Source organism: Cherax quadricarinatus, chromosome 74 (genome assembly GCF_038502225.1).
Source record: "Cherax quadricarinatus isolate ZL_2023a chromosome 74, ASM3850222v1, whole genome shotgun sequence".
In the NCBI taxonomy this organism is placed as follows: Eukaryota; Metazoa; Arthropoda; class Malacostraca; order Decapoda; family Parastacidae; genus Cherax; species Cherax quadricarinatus.
Window position 1 is genome coordinate 7,307,990 of NC_091365.1, and position 22,872 is coordinate 7,330,861.

A 22,872-nucleotide genomic window follows, 5' to 3' on the forward strand; every position below is an offset into this window, starting at 1 on the left:
CTACAGTTTTTAAACTGCAACATTAACACCCCTCCTTCAGAGTGCAGGCACTGTACTTCCCATCTCCAGGACTCAAGTCCGGCCTGCCGGTTTCCCTGAACCCCTTCATAAATGTTACTTTGCTCACACTCCAACAGCACGTCAAGTATTAAAAACCATTTGTCTCCATTCACTCATATCAAACACGCTCACGCATGCCCGCTGGAAGTCCAAGCCCCTCGCACACAAAACTACCTTTACCCCCTCCCTCCAACCTTTCCTAGGCCGACCCCTACCCCGCCTTCCTTCCACTACAGACTGATACACTCTTGAAGTCATTCTGTTTCGCTCCATTCTCTCTACATGTCCGAACCACCTCAACAACCCTTCCTCAGCCCTCTGGACAACAGTTTTGGTAATCCCGCATCTCCTAACTTCCAAACTACGAATTCTCTGCTTTATATTCACACCACACATTGCCCTCAGACATGACATCTCCACTGCCTCCAGCCTTCTCTTCGCTGCAACATTCATCACCCATATATATTATATATATATAAACTCATGCTCACTGATGTGGGTGTTAAAATACATGTACACAGATGTGGTTGTTGCACACAGTTAAAACGTACATACACAGGGTTCACATTGGTGGTCACATCCGGAGCGTTCACTAGATTACTGAGGTGTGTCAAGGCGCTGTTTACAAACTTTCTACAATATTTTTTCGCTATATTTAAAGTGTGTGGTGTAAATTCATCCATTGACGGAAACCTTTCATATTTGGCGTTTTGTAGGGTAGAATTATAATGGAAATAATAGTGGCAGTAATAGCAATAATAATAATAGTGGTAGTGTTAGCAATAATAGTAATAGTGGTAGTAGTTGTGGTAGAAACTAATAGTGGGGGTGGTAGTACTAATAACAGTAATAGTAGTAGTAATGGTAGTAATACTATTAATAGCTAAGGAATGAAGTAATTTTATCATAGAGCTAATCCTAGTAGAAGCAGGTAAGGTTACCATGCCTGCAGCTGACTGTTTTCTTCATGTAATGAACCGCACAACCATAACAAGGACGTCATAGTGTGCCAATTAGAGAGTAAAAAGTCACAATACCGTGACTGGAACAATACACAAATAATCCGCACATAGGAGAAAGGAACTTATGACGACGTTTCGCTCCGACTTGGACGAGTAACTAGTCATGTGCGGGTTATTTGTGTACTAATACTACACAAATGGTACTACTAATGGTACAGACTTGGAACCACTTCAACAACCTCTACTAGTGAGAATGGCTGGATTTGAGAGGGACCTGACCTCTCAATGTCTACATTCTTACTCTACTAGTGACCTACGTCTCACCTCATGGCGCTATAAGAGGCTCCATCCTATCACTTCAACTCCATATTATTCCAGACAATGGAACAATACTCTTCTCCAGACTGAGGGACTGACCACCTCAAAACTTTAAGGGTGATGGACTGATTACATCGTCTTCAAGTCTCTTCTGCTTCTATCAACATTGCTATACTCGACTGAAGAAGCCTACTGTGTAGGCGAAACGTTTCGAAATAAAGATACCTAACTGTTGCATATGTGTCTTACCTAAACACACTAATACTAAGTGGAAATATGAAAAATAACTCAGGGAAGGGACGGGATTGCTTCTTGTAATCACCTCCTGAGGCCAGGTCTCGATCAGGTCATTTTACGAATAAAAAGTCACAATACAATGACTAGAACAGTGTACAAATAACCCACACTTACGAGACTGAAACTTACGATGACGTTTCGCTCCGACTCGGACCGACTTGTCGGACAGAAACGTCATAATAAGTTTGTCTCCTAAGTGCGGATTATTTGTGTACAGGTTTTGATTTGCGACCTCGTCAGCCACACTGTTGGTGCTTGTAGTTGGCAGCCCACCAGGTGGATGTGTCACTTTTTTTTTTTTTTTTTTTTTACGAAAGTCAAGAGTCTCCTAGATATTATTCTACCTTCATAATTAAAGCAAAGCCATAGACCCAATAGGAGTATGTAAATATCCCTTTATTTATTGCAGTCTGGATTTTCATATGGTCTGTCTTACACTAGCGAACCTTCGTGTGTTATTAACCGTTACTCATTGTTCAGATTTATAACTGCTCTCTCGATATTTTCCAGATGTAAATAATTACACGCATCGTATACGTTCCAAAGAGTACTGGCCGAAAAGCAAGGTGTTCTCTATAAATGAGTGAATTAAGGCAGTGAATGTTATCTGTACATGCTCCATGAATGCAATTATGTCGTTTGTCCAGCACTATTATTTTTTTTTAATAATGTTTTATATAATATAATTTCACATAATTTTATTTTAGAATATAGAAAGTATTATCACACTTATCTCACTTGGTGCTCTCCGGCTACCTTAGACCAGTTTCCCATTGTAGAATATGAGGGGCCCTCGTTTTCTACGAGACGTCTGCTATAGTTGCTGCCTTAACTAAAATAAATCATCACACAACATGACCTTTATTGTGTAGAAAAAAAATATTTATGTTGCCCATTATTTTGGATCGAATAACCAGATTAGGTTTTTGCTTTATGGTCCATAAAAAAAACTAGCGTGATCAGATCGTGATAGGGAAATATTGGGTCCCGCTGATTCAAGTTAATGCCACCCACTTGTTGCCGCCATTAATAAATGCTTTGGCCGGTAGATGGCAGATCTGTGTTCAGATTACACGAGAGAACTGTCCAGCCACATTGATCATTTGTGTTAATGTGTGCCGTCATATATATATATCTCATTGCCCATTAAATGTCAGAAGTGCTCGTTTTTATTTAAATATTTTCCTGATAAATGAAAGCCTGAAATAGCAAAAATATCAGCAAAGTTTGAGTGTAAATTTATGAGAATTGCATAGCCTTCTTTATGAAGGCCTGATATACATATGTACTCGGTTTAGATAAATTGACCATGCTCTCGTCTCTATATTTTAACACGTCGGACGTTTCCTACTGAGGCAGGGTGACCCAAAAAAGAGAGAAAAAACTTTCATCATTCAACACGTTCACCATCATTTATACATAATCATTGTCTTTGCAGAGGCGCTCAAATACGGCAGTTTAGATGTCACTTATATTGTACAGTGTTAACGACCCCGTTCAGGGCAGGAAAAATATCAGAGCTGGAACAAATGCAGAGATCGTTCACGGCCCCCATAGAGCCAGTAAAGCATTTAAATTACTGGGAAGTCTTAGTCTTAAGTAAGTACTCAATGGAGCGGGGGAGAGAGATACATGATAATATATATACCTGGAAAGTGCTCGAGGGCCTGATCCCAAATCTGCACACTGCCATAACAACATACTGGAGCGAGAGAGATTTACCTGGAGAGAGATGGGAGGAAGTGTAAAATCCAGTGAAAAGCAGGGGTGTGGTGGGCATAATAAAGGAATATTGTATCATCATCCGTGGCCCCAGATTATTCAACATCTTACCTGAAGATATCAGAAACATTTCTGGAACAAGTGTAGAAGTCTTCAAGAGGAAATTGGACTAGTATCTTCACCAGGTGCAAAATCAACCAGGCTGTGATGGATATGTGGGGTAGTGGGCCTGCAGCAGCAACAGCTTGGTTGACCAGGCTAGCACCAGACGAGCCTGGTCCAATTCCGGGCTCCGAGAATATAAAGACTATCGAAACTCATCAAAGTTAAAGGTATTGTGGTGTATACACCTATTCTCATAAGACACTCTTGCAGTTGATAAGGTTTTAAGCTAATAAGCCAACCATGAAGGACGACGAGAGTACTCGCTTGGCTGCTGCATAGCTAAATATCTCCATTATTTATATATACACTCCTCGGGGGAAAACATAAAAACTACCACCTTGAGACGCCACGCAAGGCCACAGGACGTTACAATTGGAAACTCTGTTCACTCAATGGTCAGTATTTTAATGTTCACTCAATGGTCAGTATTTTAATGTTCACTCAATGGTCAGTATTTTAATGTTCACTCAGAGGTCAGTATTTTAATGTTCACTCAGAGGTCAGTATTTTAATGTTCACTCAGAGGTCAGTATTTTAATGTTCACTCAGAGGTCAGTATTTTAATGTTCACTCAGAGGTCAGTATTTCAATGTTCACTCAGAGGTCAGTATTTCAATGTTCACTCAGAGGTCAGTATTTTAATGTTCACTCAGAGGTCAGTATTTTAATGTTCACTCAGAGGTCAGTATTTTAATGTTCACTCAGAGGTCAGTATTTCAATGTTCACTCAGAGGTCAGTATTTCAATGTTCACTCAGAGGTCAGTATTTTAATGTTCACTCAGAGGTCAGTATTTTAATGTTCACTCAGAGGTCAGTATTTTAACGTTCACTCAGAGGTCAGTATTTTAACGTTCACTCAGAGGTCAGTATTTTAATGTTCACTCAGAGGTCAGTATTTCAATGTAACAGCTAAAACGAATGAGACTTTTTCTTTCAGCCTCCATCATCTTAGTACGAAGCTTCACTTTTTATATACTCGTATAATTCCATTTATATGGTAATAGGTGGTAAACTACCTCATCTCGCTTCAAAGCCCAGCCTTGTTTAATAAGGTACTGCTGCTACTACTTCCTCAAGATGACACCTACTATAGTTTAACACCCAGGTAGCTATTTACTACTAGGTGAACAGGGGCACTCGGCCATAAGAGGCTTGTCCATACGTAGCGCTAAGCCCGAGAATCGAACTCAAGTTCTTTCGGTTGTGATTTGATCGCTCTACCGTTAAACCGTTATGTTCTGGTAGCTGGTAGAAACCAAGTGACCCGTTGTCAAACCTGAGTACAACTACATTTTTCCGCCGTCATAGACAGCAATCATTAGTTTTAGGGGCTTGAATGTTCAAGAAATTTAACATTTAGCCACAGTTCAGGTAACTGTTCATGTTAGGATACAGTTGGTGTAATTTGTTGAAGAAGGCAAGAAAAAATTGTGGTGATGATCCTCATTATTCAGCACGCACTACCACACTGTGTTTTGATCTTTCTCTGTCTCTTGAATGACGTTGAAAAGAACTTCAAAGGTTATCCATAAAGAAGGAAACCCCATAGCAATGTGGAAATGTCAAAAAGGACACTAAAATAGTTTAAAATAGTTTCTGTGCATTTACTATTACGTACCCACCAATTTGTGTCAGCGGGATTAAATCTGGTTCCTGGCTCAGTCTCCGTCTGTTAACCTCATGGACCAGATTTCCTGCTTTATGTAATAAAAATTACTTCATGAAGCCGTGTATTTTTTTTTATTCACCAAAGTGCTTTTACTGACATTTTGTTATCTTATAGCAAGTTAAATATGCTAACCTAATATATGCACCATTGTTTTTGTTTTTAATATAATTATGAAGTGACTTATACGACTTCTGTATCATGTATACATTATGTAACATGTATGATATGAAAGGACATGTTGCTTATCTTATAAGATCATATTACTATATTTCAATATCACTGTGGAGTCAATATTATGCTTGGTAGCACTGTTGGGTCAATATACCTGAAGGATGTTCCGGGGGTCACCGCCCCCGCGGCCGTTCCATGACCAGGCCTCGCGGTGGATCAGGGAGTGATCGACCAGGCTGTTACTGGTGTTTCCTGACGAAGAAAATTCCACCTTATAGAGTGGTATCTTTGCATTAGTTGCAACTGAATTACAACACTTGCAGCAGGTCTGGGGTATGTTACACATGGGCTCCACCACCGTCACACAGGATGCTGCCATCCCACGCTCCTATGGACAAACTCGTATAATTTCATTTTAAATAATGCCAATTTTATGGTTGAGTAGCTATAACCCTCTTGTTGGTATAAATTATAAATCACGTCTCAGATGAAAATAATTGGTTAGAGCATCCACGAATTTATTATTATTATAATCAAGGGGGAAGCGCTAAACCCGGAGGATTATACAGCGCCTGGGGGGGGGGATGTGGAAGGCATTCAGGCTTAATTCGGGGAACTGGAGCACAGATCCAATTCCCTAAATCAAGAGCCCCTCACCAACATCAAGGAACCTTCCTTGAGGGGGAGCATCCACGAAGAAGTGGTTATAAGCAAATTACGATACTGTAACTAGCCAGGAACTGGCCAGTCAGTTATATGTAGTGTTATATGTACACCGTCAACTCGGATTAAATCGTCATGAATAACTGTCAGTGTATAAAGTGAAGGATGATTGAAAAAAAAGGTGAAGATGAGACTGAAAAACTTGTAAAAAAAAAAAAAATAAGTTTCAGTTATAATGCTTACGTTTTCTGTGAAGAGCTCGCAAACGGTTTTCTTTGTGTATGTGGTAGACTGGTGTATTCTGCTACTGTTGGATGAAGCGTAGAAGCCCATAAGGGGAAGAAGAAGAAGATGATTTCGTTCGGATTTTTAACCCCGGAGGGTTAGCCACCCAGGATAACCCAAGAAAGTCAGTGCGTCATCGAGGACTGTCTAACTTATTTCCATTGGGGTCCTTAATCTTGTCCCCCAGGATGCGACCCACACCAGTCGACTAACACCCAGGTACCTATTTGCTGCTAGGTGAACAGAACAACAGGTGTAAGGAAACGTGTCAAATGTTTCCACCCGCCGGGAATCGAACCCGGGCCCTCCGTGTGTGAAGCGGGAGCTTTAGCCACCAGACTAATAAATGCAACTAGACATGTTACAGAATTAGGGATATTCTTGTGGCGAGTGTTACAGCGTCATCCTGCACTACAAGTGAGCCTCGTTGCCCACAATGGTACCTACAGGGAGGACTACTAATATTCTCCAAGGACCCCAATGGAAATAAGTCACTTTGTCTGACTTTCTTGGGTAATCTTAGGAAATCTTCACATATGCTGCTATGTATGATAATTTATGTAACTATTTATGCGTACCTGTACTTGGATAAACTTACTAAAGAAGCTAGAAATATAAAGATTGTACTGCATTATTAACATGAGGTCATAGTGTGTGGATTATATTTTTAATTGTTAATGTATACAAGGGACTCTGGTGGCCTGGTGGTTAACGCTCTCGCTTCACACGGTGAGGGTCTGGGTTCGATTCCCAGCCAGAGTAGAAGCATTGGACGTGTTTCTTTCCACCTGTTGTCTATGTTCCCCATCAGTAAAATGGGTACCTGGGTGTTAGTCGACTGGTGTGGGTCGCATCCTGGAACACTGACCTAAGGAGGCCTGGTCACAGACCGGGCCGCGGGGGCGTTGACCCCCGGAACTCTCTCTCTCTCTCCAGGTAGTGGTGTTAAACACACCTGTGTGCTGTGATGGGTGTCTTATGACCCACTACAGCTGTACACTGACATAACAGAATATGCCTAAAGAGTATTCCAAAGCAATAAACCAACAATAAACACTACTTAATGTTTGGGTATGGTATGTGTGTAGAGGTGGGGCAACCTGCTGCCTGTATCTGACCTTGGATCATCTGTAGTACAGTGTTCCCTTAAGATCATAACTGTTAATCACAGTTCCTAGGATACTCCTATATAGACTGTCTCTAGATGTACTTTACAGTATTATTACGATGGCAAATATGCTGTTATCTCTAAAGAGAGAGGAACGACATGATCTGCATCTGTCACGTAATACTAAATTAACTTCTGCGATCTAAGAGGGTGGATGGTCCAGCTGACACATCCTATAAAAAAATGGCCACAAATATATTGTTTGAGTGGCATGAATCCTATTGTTTAAAAGATTTTATGGATGCAAAATATATATTATATTCTTGCTACTTTCTACCGCTTGTCCATTCGTTTTGTCGTTCATCTGATATTCTGATACTTCAAAGTCCCATCTGTAGAAACGTCTACTCTCAAGCACCTACATACATTCACCGCCTCCATACTTAAAGTATTCCAAGTGAAAAGTGTCATACATTTAACTAAAAACAAATCAGGTTATATTTGGAAATAAACCAGAGTGCTTTCTGTTATTATTCTGGGTCACTATCCCTTCTTATACTTTGAGGCTTTACAAATAAGTTTATTAGTTTATATATTTACATACGTATTTGTGATACTATATACATCAACCAAGCTATTACTATCTACAGGACGTAGACTCACGTAGCATTCACAACGTGGCTGATTAGACACTTCCTGTTTTATTTTGTGTACTTTCCTCTTGCTATGTACTGTATTTTCCAGCATATAAGGCGCGCCTTTTTTCCGACAAAAAGTCTTGGAATCACCTTGCGCCTTGTATGGTCAGGATCAAGGGTTAAGGGTAGGCTTTGGATTACGCTTTAGCATTAAGTAAGAGGGGTAATTAACCCTGACTTGTCGTTATAATACTTGTATCGTGCGTCTCATATGCTGGAAAAAACGGTACCAGCAATACTGCTTTTCTTAGATCTGCTGGTCGTGGAACACAGATGTTAACAAAGTTCTTTGAGTGCTTACGATAAATCTGATTTTCACTGGGTTTACTTTGCACTTCATTCCGTATCTCTTGCTCAATATATTTTTAGTGCGCAGATTATCCCTAAGTATTTTCCATTATATATGAAATGTATCGTTTTTCCCCTCTAGTTTAAGTATATTCTACACTTGGCACGTTCTACTTAGCTATGTTAGTGATCAGTTTCTTAGCATTTTATCTACCCGGATGTTGTTGTTGTCTGCCTTGAGAGATGTGAAGGTAGATGAGTGTGGTAGATAGAACAAAAGTGCTTAATTAAGAGAACCTCAAGAACAAAAAGGCACATTCCCGTGACTGGAACAATACACAAATAACCCGCACATAGAAGGGAGAAAAGCTTTCGACGACGTTTCGGTCCGACGAATGCTTACAATAGTTTTCTGTTATATGACTAAGATTCTTATTGATTTTCCGCTTATTACATTGTGTTCATTATTTTCTTGCAGTGAGACTGGGCTTGCTGATCGCGAGGATGTTGATCGTGGTGTGGGCGTGGGTGAGGAGGGCGTGGGCGTGGCACGCCCCTTGGCCCCGCCCCCAGCACCACCTTCCACCTCGTCATCGTCCGCCTCGTCAGGAGAGAGTGACGTGGGTGCCTCTCCTTCCCCAGATCACCAGGTAAGGCACCACTAGTCTTCTCTCACTAGTCTGGAAGAGGGAATCGGAAGTAAGAAGAGCCATTGTTTATTTGTTCTCTGTAATGTATATGAAGACATAATATGCAGAGTTTTACGACTCACTCGCCATGAGTTTAATCCCACCACTTCCGTGGTGGGATTAAAAAAGGCATAATACAGTGACTTGAACAAGACAGAAATAGCCCGCACATAGGAGAGAGGCTCCTACGACGACGTTAGTCCGGCTTGAACCATTTACAGTCACACTAACAGAAAAGAGTGAAGGAGCCAGTATATATATATATATATATATATATATATATATATATATATATATATATATATATACTGACTACCTCACTCTCTGTTAGTGTGTCTTTGTAAATGGTCCAAGTCGTCGTAAGCCTCGCTCTCTCGCTCTCTAGCTCTCTTGCTCTTTCTCGCTCTCATTCGCTCTCCTATGTACGGTATATTTGTGTGTTCAATAAATAAAGGTGCACATGCACAGTTCAAGATATTGAGGAAACGTTTCGCCCCAAGTATCTTCTTCGCTCTTAATGGAACTTAGGGCTAAAGAAGCCACTCGTGGCGAAAGTTTTCTTGAAAGGTTTTGAACTGCGCACGTGTATCGTAATGTACATACTGTCAGTAGCACCATACCTGTTCTCCAGAACAACTTTTTATTCTGCATATTGTCTTCGTACCCACAGCTGTGGATATTAAGCCTCTACATCATAACTCTTACCACTGTTGCTCTTCGTGTTTCCAATTCTCTCTCTCTGTCTTAAGAGTCTCACTGTACGGGTAGTGGTAGTTGTGTATGGTGGTGGCGGCGGCTCGGTACACTCCCTCGAACACCTGAAGAAAACTAAGAACTGTCATAGGTAAGTTAAGAGAACGTCGGGGCTTGTGGCTTACTTGGGTTTTGCTATACAAACTAAATTATTAAATGTTTTCTTATTCTTCAATCTGCATAACTGATTCTGGTCGAAGTTGGCCAAAATATTGTCATGAATTTATGGGATGGGACGAGTCATTACACCACTTTTCAGTTATGAGAAAATTGTGTATAGTGGCGACTGGGTAGGGAGGAAGGTGAAGGTGGGTATCCGTCCTTGCTGTAGAGGAATGGACGGGACTTGAGTATGTGACATCTCGGATGAAAGGACATATTTTTATTGGACACGTTTCGGTCTTGGGATCTTAGCCATTTTACATGTACCGGAACAAAGCAGAGGTGATCTACAGAGAATGCAATATCGGCAGATGCCACTGTATTGAAACATTCTTAATTGCTACTTGCAACACCATAAAACAAAGAGCTGGGAAATACACCATCTTATCTACCCTTGCACAAATGAAAATACTCCACGGTGATGTCCTGTTGTTTCCAGTGTCTTCCTGTTGAAGGGATCTTCCTTAGCGTGCATTATCTCAGCTTATTTCAGCGCTCAATTTTGTGGGCACGAGGTTATACATGGTGAAAGATGGCGGTGCTTTCCTGTGCGTATCTAGCTGATCGTTTATATTCACTTACTCAAGGTATGAAACCACTTTTTTTCATGCTTCCAGGGGATTACCTAGGTTTTGGTTAAGATATTTTCATCCAGGGAGTTGCAACGCCCCTCTTTCATGGATCAGATCTCTTTACCTCCCATTATTAACGCGCTCTATGACCACTGCGTGATTACTGCTTCCTCAAGAATTTAATAATAATAATAATAATAATAATAATAATAATAATAATAATAATAAATATATATTGCGACTGCTTCGAGGCAAGCACTAGACAAACCTGTCTCAGGGTTGAACTGCGGAATAGGAAAACTCTCGATACTCATCAAAGGTTTATCAAAGGGAATGGTAAGGTATCTTCTGCCATGGAATCCTGGCCAGGGTTGACCTTAGGTGATTTTTACCAGACGAGTGTAAGCTACGATCTTGGATAGGTGGATAGCGTGGTGAAGGTAGGGTCACTCCAGCAAGATACACACCAGACTAGGCCGGTGATGCAAGAAGGCACTTGAGGGCAGTGAGTAGGTAGTAATGGGTGAAGGTGGTCAGCAGGTGGAGTGTACTGTGGTGGTAGTGAGTGTGAGGGTAGTCAACAGGTGGAATGTACTGTGGTAGGAGTGGAGTTCACCTCTATACATAAATTATAACGAAACCTGTATGAGGCTTTGGTGGGATCACAGGAGTCGATTAGTGTGGTGCGCGCACGCACTTGCCACCCCACACTTATCACTCCACACTTGTCGCTTCAACCTAAGAGCACTTGAAGAAAATATTACCGGAGGGGAGGGGGGGAATATATGATTGACTTAATGACATGGTATGACATAATTATGACTGTCTACGGGTAGACAGATATATTTTGTTGAGAGGAAATTTAAAGACACATTAAGCAGCAAGAATTCTTTACAAAGTTTGACCCTCAGTGGAGCTGTGACTTGGTAAAGCTCCACTGTGGATGAAAGATTGTTAAATAATGGCTGTCCCCCTGCTTAAAGTGCCTGAGTGGTGAGTGGAACGAACTATGTGGTGGTGGAGGCAAATATCATTCACAGCTTCAGGAGTAGGTATGATAGGCCCTGAGATCAGGACTCGGTGCAGCCGGTCGATAGTACTGTTACGTGGCTGAGCTAAGAATGGAATACTGCTAAGGTAACTAGGTGATTACATGCTCCACACACAACAGGTAGTTAGTACTACGGTCATTAGAAATAATAATGTATATGCTAAATTAGATATTGACCATGCTCACACAACCCACATACTTTAACTTTGATATACGCTTGATGAGTTTCCAGAGTTATTCTACTTCGTGGAACTCGGCATGGACCAGGCTTGTCTGGTGCTTGAATAGTCAACACTCTTCCCCCCTTCCTCTCTCTCCCCCTCCCCCCTCTCTCTCTGAATCTCTCACTCTCCCACACAAAAACCAACACCCCCACGAGCCTCGGTGAACCGTCTGTAACTAGCTGTATCTTGTAAGGTTTGCACCATGTTATCGACTCCAACACCAACTCACCACCGCTCCTACAAACAATTTATTTAATGATTGTTTGCGTTGTCCGGAAGTGATGGTATTCCTCAGCACTGCACTGACCCCCCAGGAGGTAGCACAGGTGAGCTACATCAATAAATCATGAGTAACATTGACTTCCCTTTAGGGTAATGTTACCACAGTCCCCCTTCTAACTACCTTTCCCTTCGTTTCCCACGACTCCATAAACTGAATTTGCAAAAAAAAAAAAAAAAAAAAATGTATTATGTGGGTAATTTTTAAGTATGACGTATGTTATTAATTCATTGTAGGCAGCGTAAATACTAAAAAGAAAGATAATCTTTCAATACTTTAAGTGAGTTGTGCAGATGTTAGTGTCGTTCACAGGTGCAGTGGAATAACTGTAGGTAAATGGTTCAGAGAACCATTAAGTTGATTAGACACATGTGCAACACTTGGGTAACTTTATTGAGGAAACGTTTCGCCACACAGTGGCTTCATTAGTCCAGTACAAAGAAGAATGGTGAAGATCAGGAGTTTGAGGCAATTAGTCCCTCAGCCTGGAGTCTATGTAATTGATTCCAGGCTGAGGGACTGATTACCTCAAACCCCTTCTGATCTTTACCATTTTTTTGTATTGGACTGATGAAGCCACTGTGTGGCGAAACGTTTCCACAATAGAGATACCCAAAGTGTTGCACATGTGTCCTAATTTATCAGTGGAATAACTGCCTGCATTTTAATGTCAACTTTTTGTATAGTGGCCTAACTTCCTCTGCTGCCGCTAGGCCTTTTCTCACAGTTTCATATATTTTCACTGCTGTATGTAGAAAAATATCTTAAGGGGTAAAAATGATGTGGTAACGCCACTAACTTAGTTACGTTTGGCTTGATAGCAATGGTGGAAGTGGCACTACTTCCGTCTGCACCTTCATTCATTGGATGCTACGCGCTTGCTCCTATGAATGAATGTCCACACTGCCAGACGTATGAATGCTTCTCAAATTTCCCGTTCTTTAACTACTTTTTTATTACATAATGATCACACATCTTAAGGTATTCATTTTATGCTTTCCTTCTAATATTTACACTAGATCAAATTAAGATAGTTAAAAAAAAGATATAGGGAGAACGAAGGTGTTGTACGAGAGTTTCCTTGATAAACAAGGTTTCCTGTAGTTCCCAGCCTAGTCTGAGCGGTTCACATTTAGTTCCGTTTAGGCCGTGGGGGTGTGGGTAGAAAATTTCTGTTTAGGTATCAGTACCATGTTCTTGAGTAGTGTATATGCTGTCGGCGAGACGCAACACGCTACTCGTACAGTGAATATGAATTTCGTACGCTGTAGAGAAATACGAGACAGGAATTAAAGCTGGTAAATAATACTGAAAACCTGTTGAAGGATTGACAACCTGTGATGAAAATTGTGATTATTGGTATAATGCTCGCCACAAACCCACGTTGCTAAACATGACGAGGACCTTGATATCATGAGAGAAATAGTGGTGAATGTTGGCGTATGTCATATGTACACCCCGAGGAGAGGAGGTGACGAGAGTAGCAATGGCGGAGTGCATATAGTAGACGCATCAGCGATGTGTTGCACCCCCTTTGGTTCAAGTGTACAGGGGACAGCTGGCACTGTGCCACTATGTTGTGGACACCTGAAGATGAGAAACGTATGTGGGTTAACTGGTGGTGAGAGGCTGGTACTTTGGGGGGGGCAAAGAGGGGGGATTATTTCGTTACTGTATCTGCATACCATCGAGGGAAGTTCCTTGATTTCGGTAAGGGGCTCTGGATTCAAGGAGTTGAACCTGACCTCTTCTTTGATCAAGCCTGATTGCTTCCCATTCCCCTAAGCGTTGTATGACCCATACTGGTTTAGCGCTTCCCTATGAATGTAGTATCTATAAAAGTTGATTGTGTGCATTACTTACTAATTATCAGAGGCACTTACCGATAGATACGTCCTGGTGTGTGTGTGTGTGTGTGTGAAAAGTATTCTGTGTGCGGATGGCCATTCGACGCAGTGCCTGATGCTGGTGAGGATCTCTTGATTCAGGGCTTTGGAACTCCTCTCCCCTTCTTCCAGGTACTATGATTGTTGCGGGTTTAGCGCCTCTCATTGGATATAATAATATTGAATATCCTCACTGGGAAGGATAGTAATATAGTATATGCAGTGTTAGTTTTTTCATTACACTTGCATGTTTCTTCATTTGTCACTATAGAGCCTCAATATGAACACATTGCGACGCAGTAATTGCAGAGTGAGGGCTTATTGCAGCGTGTGAGGAGGTTGGCAGTGAGAGGTGGTGGTGGTAGTGGGTTAGACAGTGAAAAAGGCTGTGTAGGAAGGTTAGGCAGTGGGGGTGGTAGTAAGGCTGTTGGCAGGTTAGGCAGTGGTGGTGGTAGTAAGACTGTGTTGGCAGGTTAGGTAGTGGTGGTGGTAGTAAGGCTGTGTTGGCAGGTTAGGCAGTGGTGGTGGTAGTAAGGCTGTGTTGGCAGGTTAGGCAGTGGTGGTGGTAGTAAGACTGGAAGGTTAGGCAGTGGTGGTGGTAGTAAGGCTGTGTTGGAAGGTTAGGCAGTGGTGGTGGTAGTAAGACTGTTGGCAGGTTAGACAGTGGTGGTGGTAGTAAGGCTGTGTTGGCAGGTTAGGCAGTGGGGGTGGTAGTAAGGCTGTGTTGGAAGGTTAGGCAGTGGTGGTGGTAGTAAGGCTGTGTTGGCAGGTTAGGCAGTGGTGGTGGTAGTAAGACTGTTGGAAGGTTAGGCAGTGGTGGTGGTAGTAAGGCTGTGTTGGAAGGTTAGGCAGTGGTGGTGGTAGTAAGGCTGTGTTGGAAGGTTAGGCAGTGGTGGTGGTAGTAAGGCTGTGTTGGAAGGTTAGGCAGTGGTGGTGGTAGTAAGGCTGTGTTGGCAGGTTAGGCAGTGGTGGTGGTAGTAAGGCTGTGTTGGCAGGTTAGGCAGTGGTGGTGGTAGTAAGGCTGTGTTGGCAGGTTAGGGAGTGGTGGTGGTAGTAAGACTGTGTTGGCAGGTTAGGCAGTGGTGGTGGTAGTAGTAAGGCTGTGTTGGCAGGTTAGGCAGTGGTGGTGGTAGTAAGACTGTTGGCAGGTTAGACAGTGGGGGTGGTAGTAAGGCTGTGTTGGCAGGTTAGGCAGTGGTGGTGGTAGTAAGGCTGTGTTGGCAGGTTAGGCAGTGGTGGTGGTAGTAAGACTGTGTTGGCAGGTTAGGCAGTGGTGGTGGTAGTAAGACTGTGTTGGCATGTTAGACAGTGGTGGTGGTAGTAAGGCTGTGTTGGCAGGTTAGGCAGTGGGGGTGGTAGTAAGGCTGTGTTGGAAGGTTAGGCAGTGGTGGTGGTAGTGAGGCTGTGTTGGAAGGTTAGGCAGTGGTGGTGGTAGTAAGACTGTGTTGGCAGGTTAGGCAGTGGTGGTGGTAGTAAGACTGTGTTGGCAGGTTAGGCAGTGGTGGTGGTAGTAAGGCTGTGTTGGCATGTTAGGCAGTGGTGGTGGTAGTAAGGCTGTGTTGGCAGGTTAGGCAGTGGTGGTGGTAGTAAGACTGTTGGAAGGTTAGGCAGTGGTGGTGGTAGTAAGGCTGTGTTGGAAGGTTAGGCAGTGGTGGTGGTAGTAAGGCTGTGTTGGCAGGTTAGGCAGTGGTGGTGGTAGTAAGGCTGTGTTGGCAGGTTAGGCAGTGGTGGTTGTAGTAAGGCTGTGTTGGCAGGTTAGGCAGTGGTGGTGGTAGTAAGACTGTTGGAAGGTTAGGCAGTGGTGGTGGTAGTAAGGCTGTGTTCGAAGGTTAGGCAGTGGTGGTGGTAGTAAGGCTGTGTTGGAAGGTTAGGCAGTGGTGGTGGTAGTAAGGCTGTGTTGGCAGGTTAGACAGTGGTGGTGGTAGTAAGGCTGTGTTGGCAGGTTAGGCAGTGGGGGTGGTAGTAAGGCTGTGTTGGAAGGTTAGGCAGTGGTGGTGGTAGTAAGGCTGTGTTGGAAGGTTAGGCAGTGGTGGTGGTAGTAAGACTGTGTTGGCAGGTTAGGCAGTGGTGGTGGTAGTAAGGCTGTGTTGGCAGGTTAGGCAGTGGTGGTGGTAGTAAGGCTGTGTTGGCAGGTTAGGCAGTGGTGGTGGTAGTAAGACTGTTGGAAGGTTAGGCAGTGGTGGTGGTAGTAAGGCTGTGTTGGAAGGTTAGGCGGTGGTGGTGGTAGTAAGACTGTGTTGGCAGGTTAGGCAGTGGTGGTGGTAGTAGTAAGGTTTTGTTGGCAGGTTAGGCAGTGGTGGTGGTAGTAAGACTGTTGGCAGGTTAGACAGTGGGGGTGGTAGTAAGGCTGTGTTGGCAGGTTAGACAGTGGTGGTGGTAGTAAGGCTGTGTTGGCAGGTTAGGCAGTGGTGGTGGTAGTAAGACTGTGTTGGCAGGTTAGGGAGTGGTGGTGGTAGTAAGACTGTGTTGGCAGGTTAGGGAGTGGTGGTGGTAGCAAGACTATGTTGGCAGGTTAGGGAGTGGTGGTGGTAGTAAGACTGTGTTGGCAGGTTAGGCAGTGGTGGTGGTAGTAAGGCTGTGTTGGCAGGTTAGGCAGTGGTGGTGGTAGTAAGGCTGTGTTGGCAGGTTAGGCAGTGGTGGTGGTAGTAAGGCTATGTTGGCAGGTTAGGGAGTGGCGGTGGTAGTAAGGCTGTGTTGGCAGGTTAGGGAGTGGTGGTGGTAGTAAGACTGTGTTGGCAGGTTAGGCAGTGGTGGTGGTAGTAAGGCTGTGTTGGCAGGTTAGGGAGTGGTGGTGGTAGTAAGACTGTGTTGGCAGGTTAGACAGTGGGGGTGGTAGTAAGGCTGTGTTGGCAGGTTAGACAGTGGTGGTGGTAGTAAGACTGTGTTGGCAGGTTAGGCAGTGGTGGTGGTAGTAAGACTGTGTTGGCAGGTTAGGGAGTGGTGGTGGTAGTAAGGCTGTGTTGGCAGGTTAGGGAGTGGTGGTGGTAGTAAGACTGTGTTGGCAGGTTAGGCAGTGGTGGTGGTAGTAAGGCTGTGTTGGCAGGTTAGGGAGTGGTGGTGGTAGTAAGACTGTGTTGGCAGGTTAGGGAGTGGTGGTGGTAGTAAGGCTGTGTTGGCAGGTTAGGGAGTGGTGGTGGTAGTAAGACTGTGTTGGCAGGTTAGGGAGTGGTGGTGGTAGTAAGACTGTGTTGGCAGGTTAGGGAGTGGTGGTGGTAGTAAGACTGTGTTGGCAGGTTAGGCAGTGGGGGTGGTAGTAAGGCTGTTGGCAGGTTAGACAGTGGTGGTGGTAGTAAGACTGTGTTAGCAGGTTAGGGAGTGGTGGTGGTAGTAAGACTGTGTTGGCAGGTTAGGCAGTGGTAGTAAGGCTGTGTTGGCAGGTTAGTCAGTGGTGGTGGTAGTAAGGCTGTGTTGGCAGGTTAGTCAGTGGTGGTGGTAGTAAGGCTGTGTTGGCAGGTTAGTCAGTGGTGGTGGTAGTAAGGCTGTGTTGGCAGGTTAGTCAGTGGTGGTGGTAGTAAGGCTGTGTTGGCAGGTTAGTCAGTGGTGGTGGTAGTAAGACTGTGTTGGCAGGTTAGTCAGTGGTGGTGGTAGTAAGACTGTGTTGGCAGGTTAGTCAGTGGTGGTGGTAGTAAGGCTGTGTTGGCAGGTTAGTCAGTGGTGGTGGTAGTAAGACTGTGTTGGCAGGTTAGTCAGTGGTGGTGGTAGTAAGACTGTGTTGGCAGGTTAGTCAGTGGTAGTAAGGCTGTGTTGGCAGGTTAGTCAGTGGTGGTGGTAGTAAGGCTGTGTTGGCAGGTTAGTCAGTGGTGGTGGTAGTAAGGCTGTGTTGGCAGGTTAGTCAGTGGTGGTGGTAGTAAGGCTGTGTTGGCAGGTTAGTCAGTGGTGGTGGTAGTAAGACTGTGTTGGCAGGTTAGTCAGTGGTAGTAAGGCTGTGTTGGCAGGTTAGTCAGTGGTGGTGGTAGTAAGGCTGTGTTGGCAGGTTAGTCAGTGGTGGTGGTAGTAAGACTGTGTTGGCAGGTTAGACAGTGGTGGTGGTAGTAAGACTGTGTTGGCAGGTTAGTCAGTGGTAGTAAGGCTGTGTTGGCAGGTTAGACAGTGGTGGTGGTAGTAAGGCTGTGTTGGCAGGTTAGTCAGTGGTAGTAAGGCTGTGTTGGCAGGTTAGTCAGTGGTGGTGGTCAGTCAGTTGTGGTAGCCTTGAGGCTCTTCTTCACCTGCTTCTTTATGTCTCATACAACACAACTCTTGTTATTATGTATACCATCGTCGTGCCCACACCTTCGCTTACTACCACGCCCACACCATAGCCCTAATCACGCCCACCACTATTTCATTCTCTCTTTCTCTTTCTTTCTCTCTCTCTTTCTCTCTCTCTCTGCCTCCTAAGGTAGGTGGTGGGTGCATACGAGATGAATTCATGGGATGTCCTGTAGTGACGATAAGAACAGCACCAGCCCACAGACTTTCACTCTCACACGACCAGTCACATCGACACCCACGCCACTCGTCACACCACCCTACATCACGCCCACACCAGACCCCTCACACCCGCAATAAATAATGAGAGGGTTATGAATAAGGATGATAGGTGAGAGTAAAAAAAAAAACACGGAGGAGTCACGGGAATGTTAGGATGCTTTTTTTCAATCTCAGGCTACACAAATAACCGCACATAAGAGAAAGAAACTTATGACAACGTTTCGGTTCGACTTGGACCATTAACTAGCCACACTTAACGAAGGTGAGGACAGGAACTGGACTAAGGAAGAAAGAAGGAAGTGGAGAAGTAGTGATAATGTGGTGGTAGATATATGGAATGATGTAAATGGTAGTAGACATTTTCTTTATATAATTTCAAGACTTCATATGATAAGGCCTATGAGGCAAGGAACCAGTAATGTTAATTGTTTATAAGAGATGGGGGAGAGTTGGTGACACTCGACCTGTTGATACATTTGCCAGCAACATAAACAGTGTGGATCATGAGTGTAACGAGCGGTGGAGGCATATTCTTCCATCTGTTAATCATCTCGAGACAAATATATTACCGAATTGTACTCGCCTGTCAGCTATAGCATCTGTTAACATAAATGGTGGGGATATTTCCCATGTTGTCTAAATTTGTTGTGAGGTGTTCAAGTACTTTATATAAGTTATGGATATGGATTATGTAATTTACCCATTTTCGGGAATGGGGCAGTGAATTACTCACGAAGGTAGAAAATTGGTTTGAAATTCATAATGTAGAGCAGTTTAAAGTTGCTGAGTAACCCAATAGATTTTGTGCTTTGTAAATGAAACTAATTGGTAAACATTGGCCAGTTGTGTTCACAAAAGTACCACCCTTTCACCATGCCATTAGTCCATGATTACTTATGTTGGGTGATTTTCATTTTAAATTATACAAGTTTTAGTTTATCTTTGCGAACTACTGTATCCCAAGTTTGTACACTTTGCTTCTTGAAGTACACCTTGTGTGAATATTAGTGTATATCTTTACAGTGTTGAGTGTTAACAATGTGAGGTATTGCGTGTGTGGCCCGGCGCGGCGTGTGCAGGAAACCTCTGTCTGCTGGTCAGATATGTAGTAACTCCTGCCTCATATGCGCGCCCACCTTCATAGTCCTCTAGTTGATGCTAACAGTGTTCAGTTTTAAATTTTTTGCGGTCTAAACGTGTAGCGTAGAGGGTGCTTTAAGCTTCAGAGCGTGGCAGGGCCAGCAAGTGTGTAGTGTGGCCCTGGTGGTGCCTTGCTAGTAGAGCAGACCTGGGTCACCAGGAGAGCTGGCGGGACCTGGAGGGATGCTGGTTCATACGCACCACGGCAAGCTGGTGCGTATCGTCTCCGTCGAGTGGGTCTCCGACGACTGGCCGGTAAGTACTATGTACCTCAGGAGCTCACGTACTTCCATTCACTCGACTCACCCATTCTGTTTTTTTGCGTCCCCCCAACCCATTCTATACAGTCCTTTCATATATTGACCATACCCTCTATACACTTCCCTACACCCGCTCCAATGGAAATAAGACAATTTGATTTTTTGGGGGGTGGGTGGGGGGTTATCCTAGGTATTTTACACATATGTTACCATGTATCAGTATTTATGAGTACCTGTACCTACATAAACATACTAATTTGTCCTCATTCCCCAAACGCATATATATACTCATTTCCTACACGTATATTGCCCTCCCGTTCATCCCTAAGTGCGATTTTCTTCACCGCCTGGTGTTCTACTGGCTATACTTGTCCACCAAAGTGCTTTACATGAATTAATTGTAATCTAATCAACCTAAGTAACATTTGTAGAGAGATTAGAAGAAAAAGTTAGGCAAATATCAACGGTTTAGTTATGTTATAAATACGTTTGCTACTAGTATTACTACTAGTATCCCCAGAAGGCCTGACCCGAGACCTGGACGTCAGATTCTTGATCCCTGGTTGATCTTCAACGATGTGTTCGTTTGTATTTTTGTTATCGTGTGTTGTGGGGTTGTGGGGGGCGGTGTATATTTACGTAACATGCGTTATGGGATTAATGAGTCAAGGGGATGCGTCTAAAAATTAGCATGATTTCAATGGACGGAAGGAAGGGCGGAAGTGAATCAACATGAATGGAAGAAAGGGCGGAAGTGGAAATGTAAAGCTAACTAGCTAACTCTCACTCACTCACTCACTCACTCACTCACTCACTCACTCACTCACTCACTCACTCACTCACTCACTCACTCACTCTCTCACTCACTCACACACACACACACACACACACACACACACACACACACACACACACACACACACACACACACAGTGTAGTGACCAGCGAAGAGGCGGGGACAGGAGTTGTGAATCGACCCCTGTAACCACAAATAGGTGAGTACACACGCGGGGGAGGTATGATAACGACATATAAAATACTCGGAGGAATTGTCAAGGTGGACAGGGCCAGAATGTTTCGGAGATGGGACACAGGAACAAGGGGACACAACTGGAAGTTAAAAACTCTGAGTCATAAGATGTTAGGAAGTATTTCTTCAGCCTTAGAGTTGTAAGGAAGTATAATAATCTGGAGAGTGTAGTGGTGGAGGCAAGATCTATACCTGCCTCGCATGGACCAGTAGGCCTGCTGCAGTGTTCCTTCTTTCTTATGGTATAAACCTTGGTAATAAATACCGACAAGTTGGTTTAGAAAGACACGTAAGCAAACACTATAACATATTTATTAGAAAACGTCCCAGGACCGAAACGTTTTCTAATAAATATGTTATAGTGTTTGCTTACGTGTCTTTCTAAACCTTCTTTCTTATGTTCTTATGTAAGGCTCTTGGAGGAAGGAGAGAGTAGACTTAGTAGCGACTAGCGAAGAGGTAGGGCCGGGAGTTGCAACACATGTACAGCTTATGCTAAATCGAGCGTATTTATCAACTGCAAGTGAGCCCTGCAGCAGCACCTTTCATAGTGGTCTGTGCCATATCTGTGACCAGACTTCAATGTCGACTGCCTGATCAACAGTAGCGGTCTGCAGGGCAACAGTTTGACTGATCAGGCACTTGAAGCAGGTGCTGATATCCCATGTGTGTATCAGCATTGAAGAGGGTCCTGTTAACAGTGCAGGTACTTAATGTGTTAAGTGTGAAGCATATCTACTACACTAAGGTCATCCAGGATGTATATCTGCTACACCAGGGTCATCCAGGGTGTATATCTGCTACACTAGGATCGTCCAGATTGTATATCTCCTACACTATGGTCGTCCAGGTTGTATATCTGCTACACTAGGGTCATCCAGATTGTATATGTACTACACTAGGGTCGTCCGGTTGTATATCGACTACACTAGGGTCGTCCAGGTTGTATATTTACTACACTAGGGTCGTCCAAGCTTATCTACTACACTAGGGTCGTCCAGGTTGTATATCTACTGCACTAGGGTTGTCCAAGTTGTATATCTGCTAGACTAGGATCATCCAGGGTGTATATCTGCTAGACTAGGATCATCCAGGGTGTATATCTGCTAGACTAGGATCATCCAGGGTGTATATCTGCTAGACTAGGATCATCCAGGGTGTATATCTGCTAGACTAGGATCATCCAGGGTGTATATCTGCTAGACTAGGATCATCCAGGGTGTATACTACACTAGGGTCGTCCAGGGTATATGCTACACTAGGGTCGTCCAGGGTGTATATTTACTAGGGTCGTCCAGGTTGTATATCTACTACACTAGGGTCGTCCAGGGTGTATATTTACTAGGGTCGTCCAGGTTGTATATCTACTACACTAGGGTCGTCCAGGTTGTATATCTACTACACTAGGGTCGTCCAGGGTGTATATTTACTAGGGTCTTCCAGGTTGTATATCTACTACACTAGGGTCGTCCAGGGTGTATATTTACTAGGGTCGTCCAGGTTGTATATCTACTACACTAGGGTCGTCCAGGTTGTATATCTACTCTACGAACGTCATTAAGGCTACATATCTACTACACTAGGATCATTAAGGCTACATATCTACTACACTAGGGTCATTAAGGCTACATATCTACTACACTAGGATCATTAAGGCTACATATCTACTACACTAGGGTCATTAAGGCTACATATCTACTACACTAGGATCATTAAGGCTACATATCTACTACACTAGGATCATTAAGGCTACATACCTACTACACATTAGGCTACATATCTACTACACTAGGGTCATTAAGGCTACATATCTACTACACTAGGGTCATTAAGGCTACATATCTACTACACTAGGATCATTAAGGCTACATATCTACTACACTAGGATCATTAAGGCTACATATCTACTACACATTAAGGCTACATATCTACTACACTAGGATCATTA

At 43.6% G+C, this 22,872-nt stretch overlaps 1 protein-coding gene across 6 annotated transcripts in view; it reads left to right on the top strand.

Moving 5' to 3' along the window:
• Ptpmeg (protein tyrosine phosphatase Meg) overlaps nt 1-22,872 on the top strand; it is a 560,698-nt gene that overhangs the window by 393,514 nt on the left and 144,312 nt on the right. For all 6 annotated transcript variants that reach the window (XM_070100756.1, XM_070100755.1, XM_070100757.1 and 3 more), the window contains one exon: nt 8,886-9,057. In XM_070100756.1, coding sequence (XP_069956857.1) covers nt 8,886-9,057 — 172 coding nt within the window. The remainder of the gene's footprint in view (nt 1-8,885; nt 9,058-22,872) is intronic.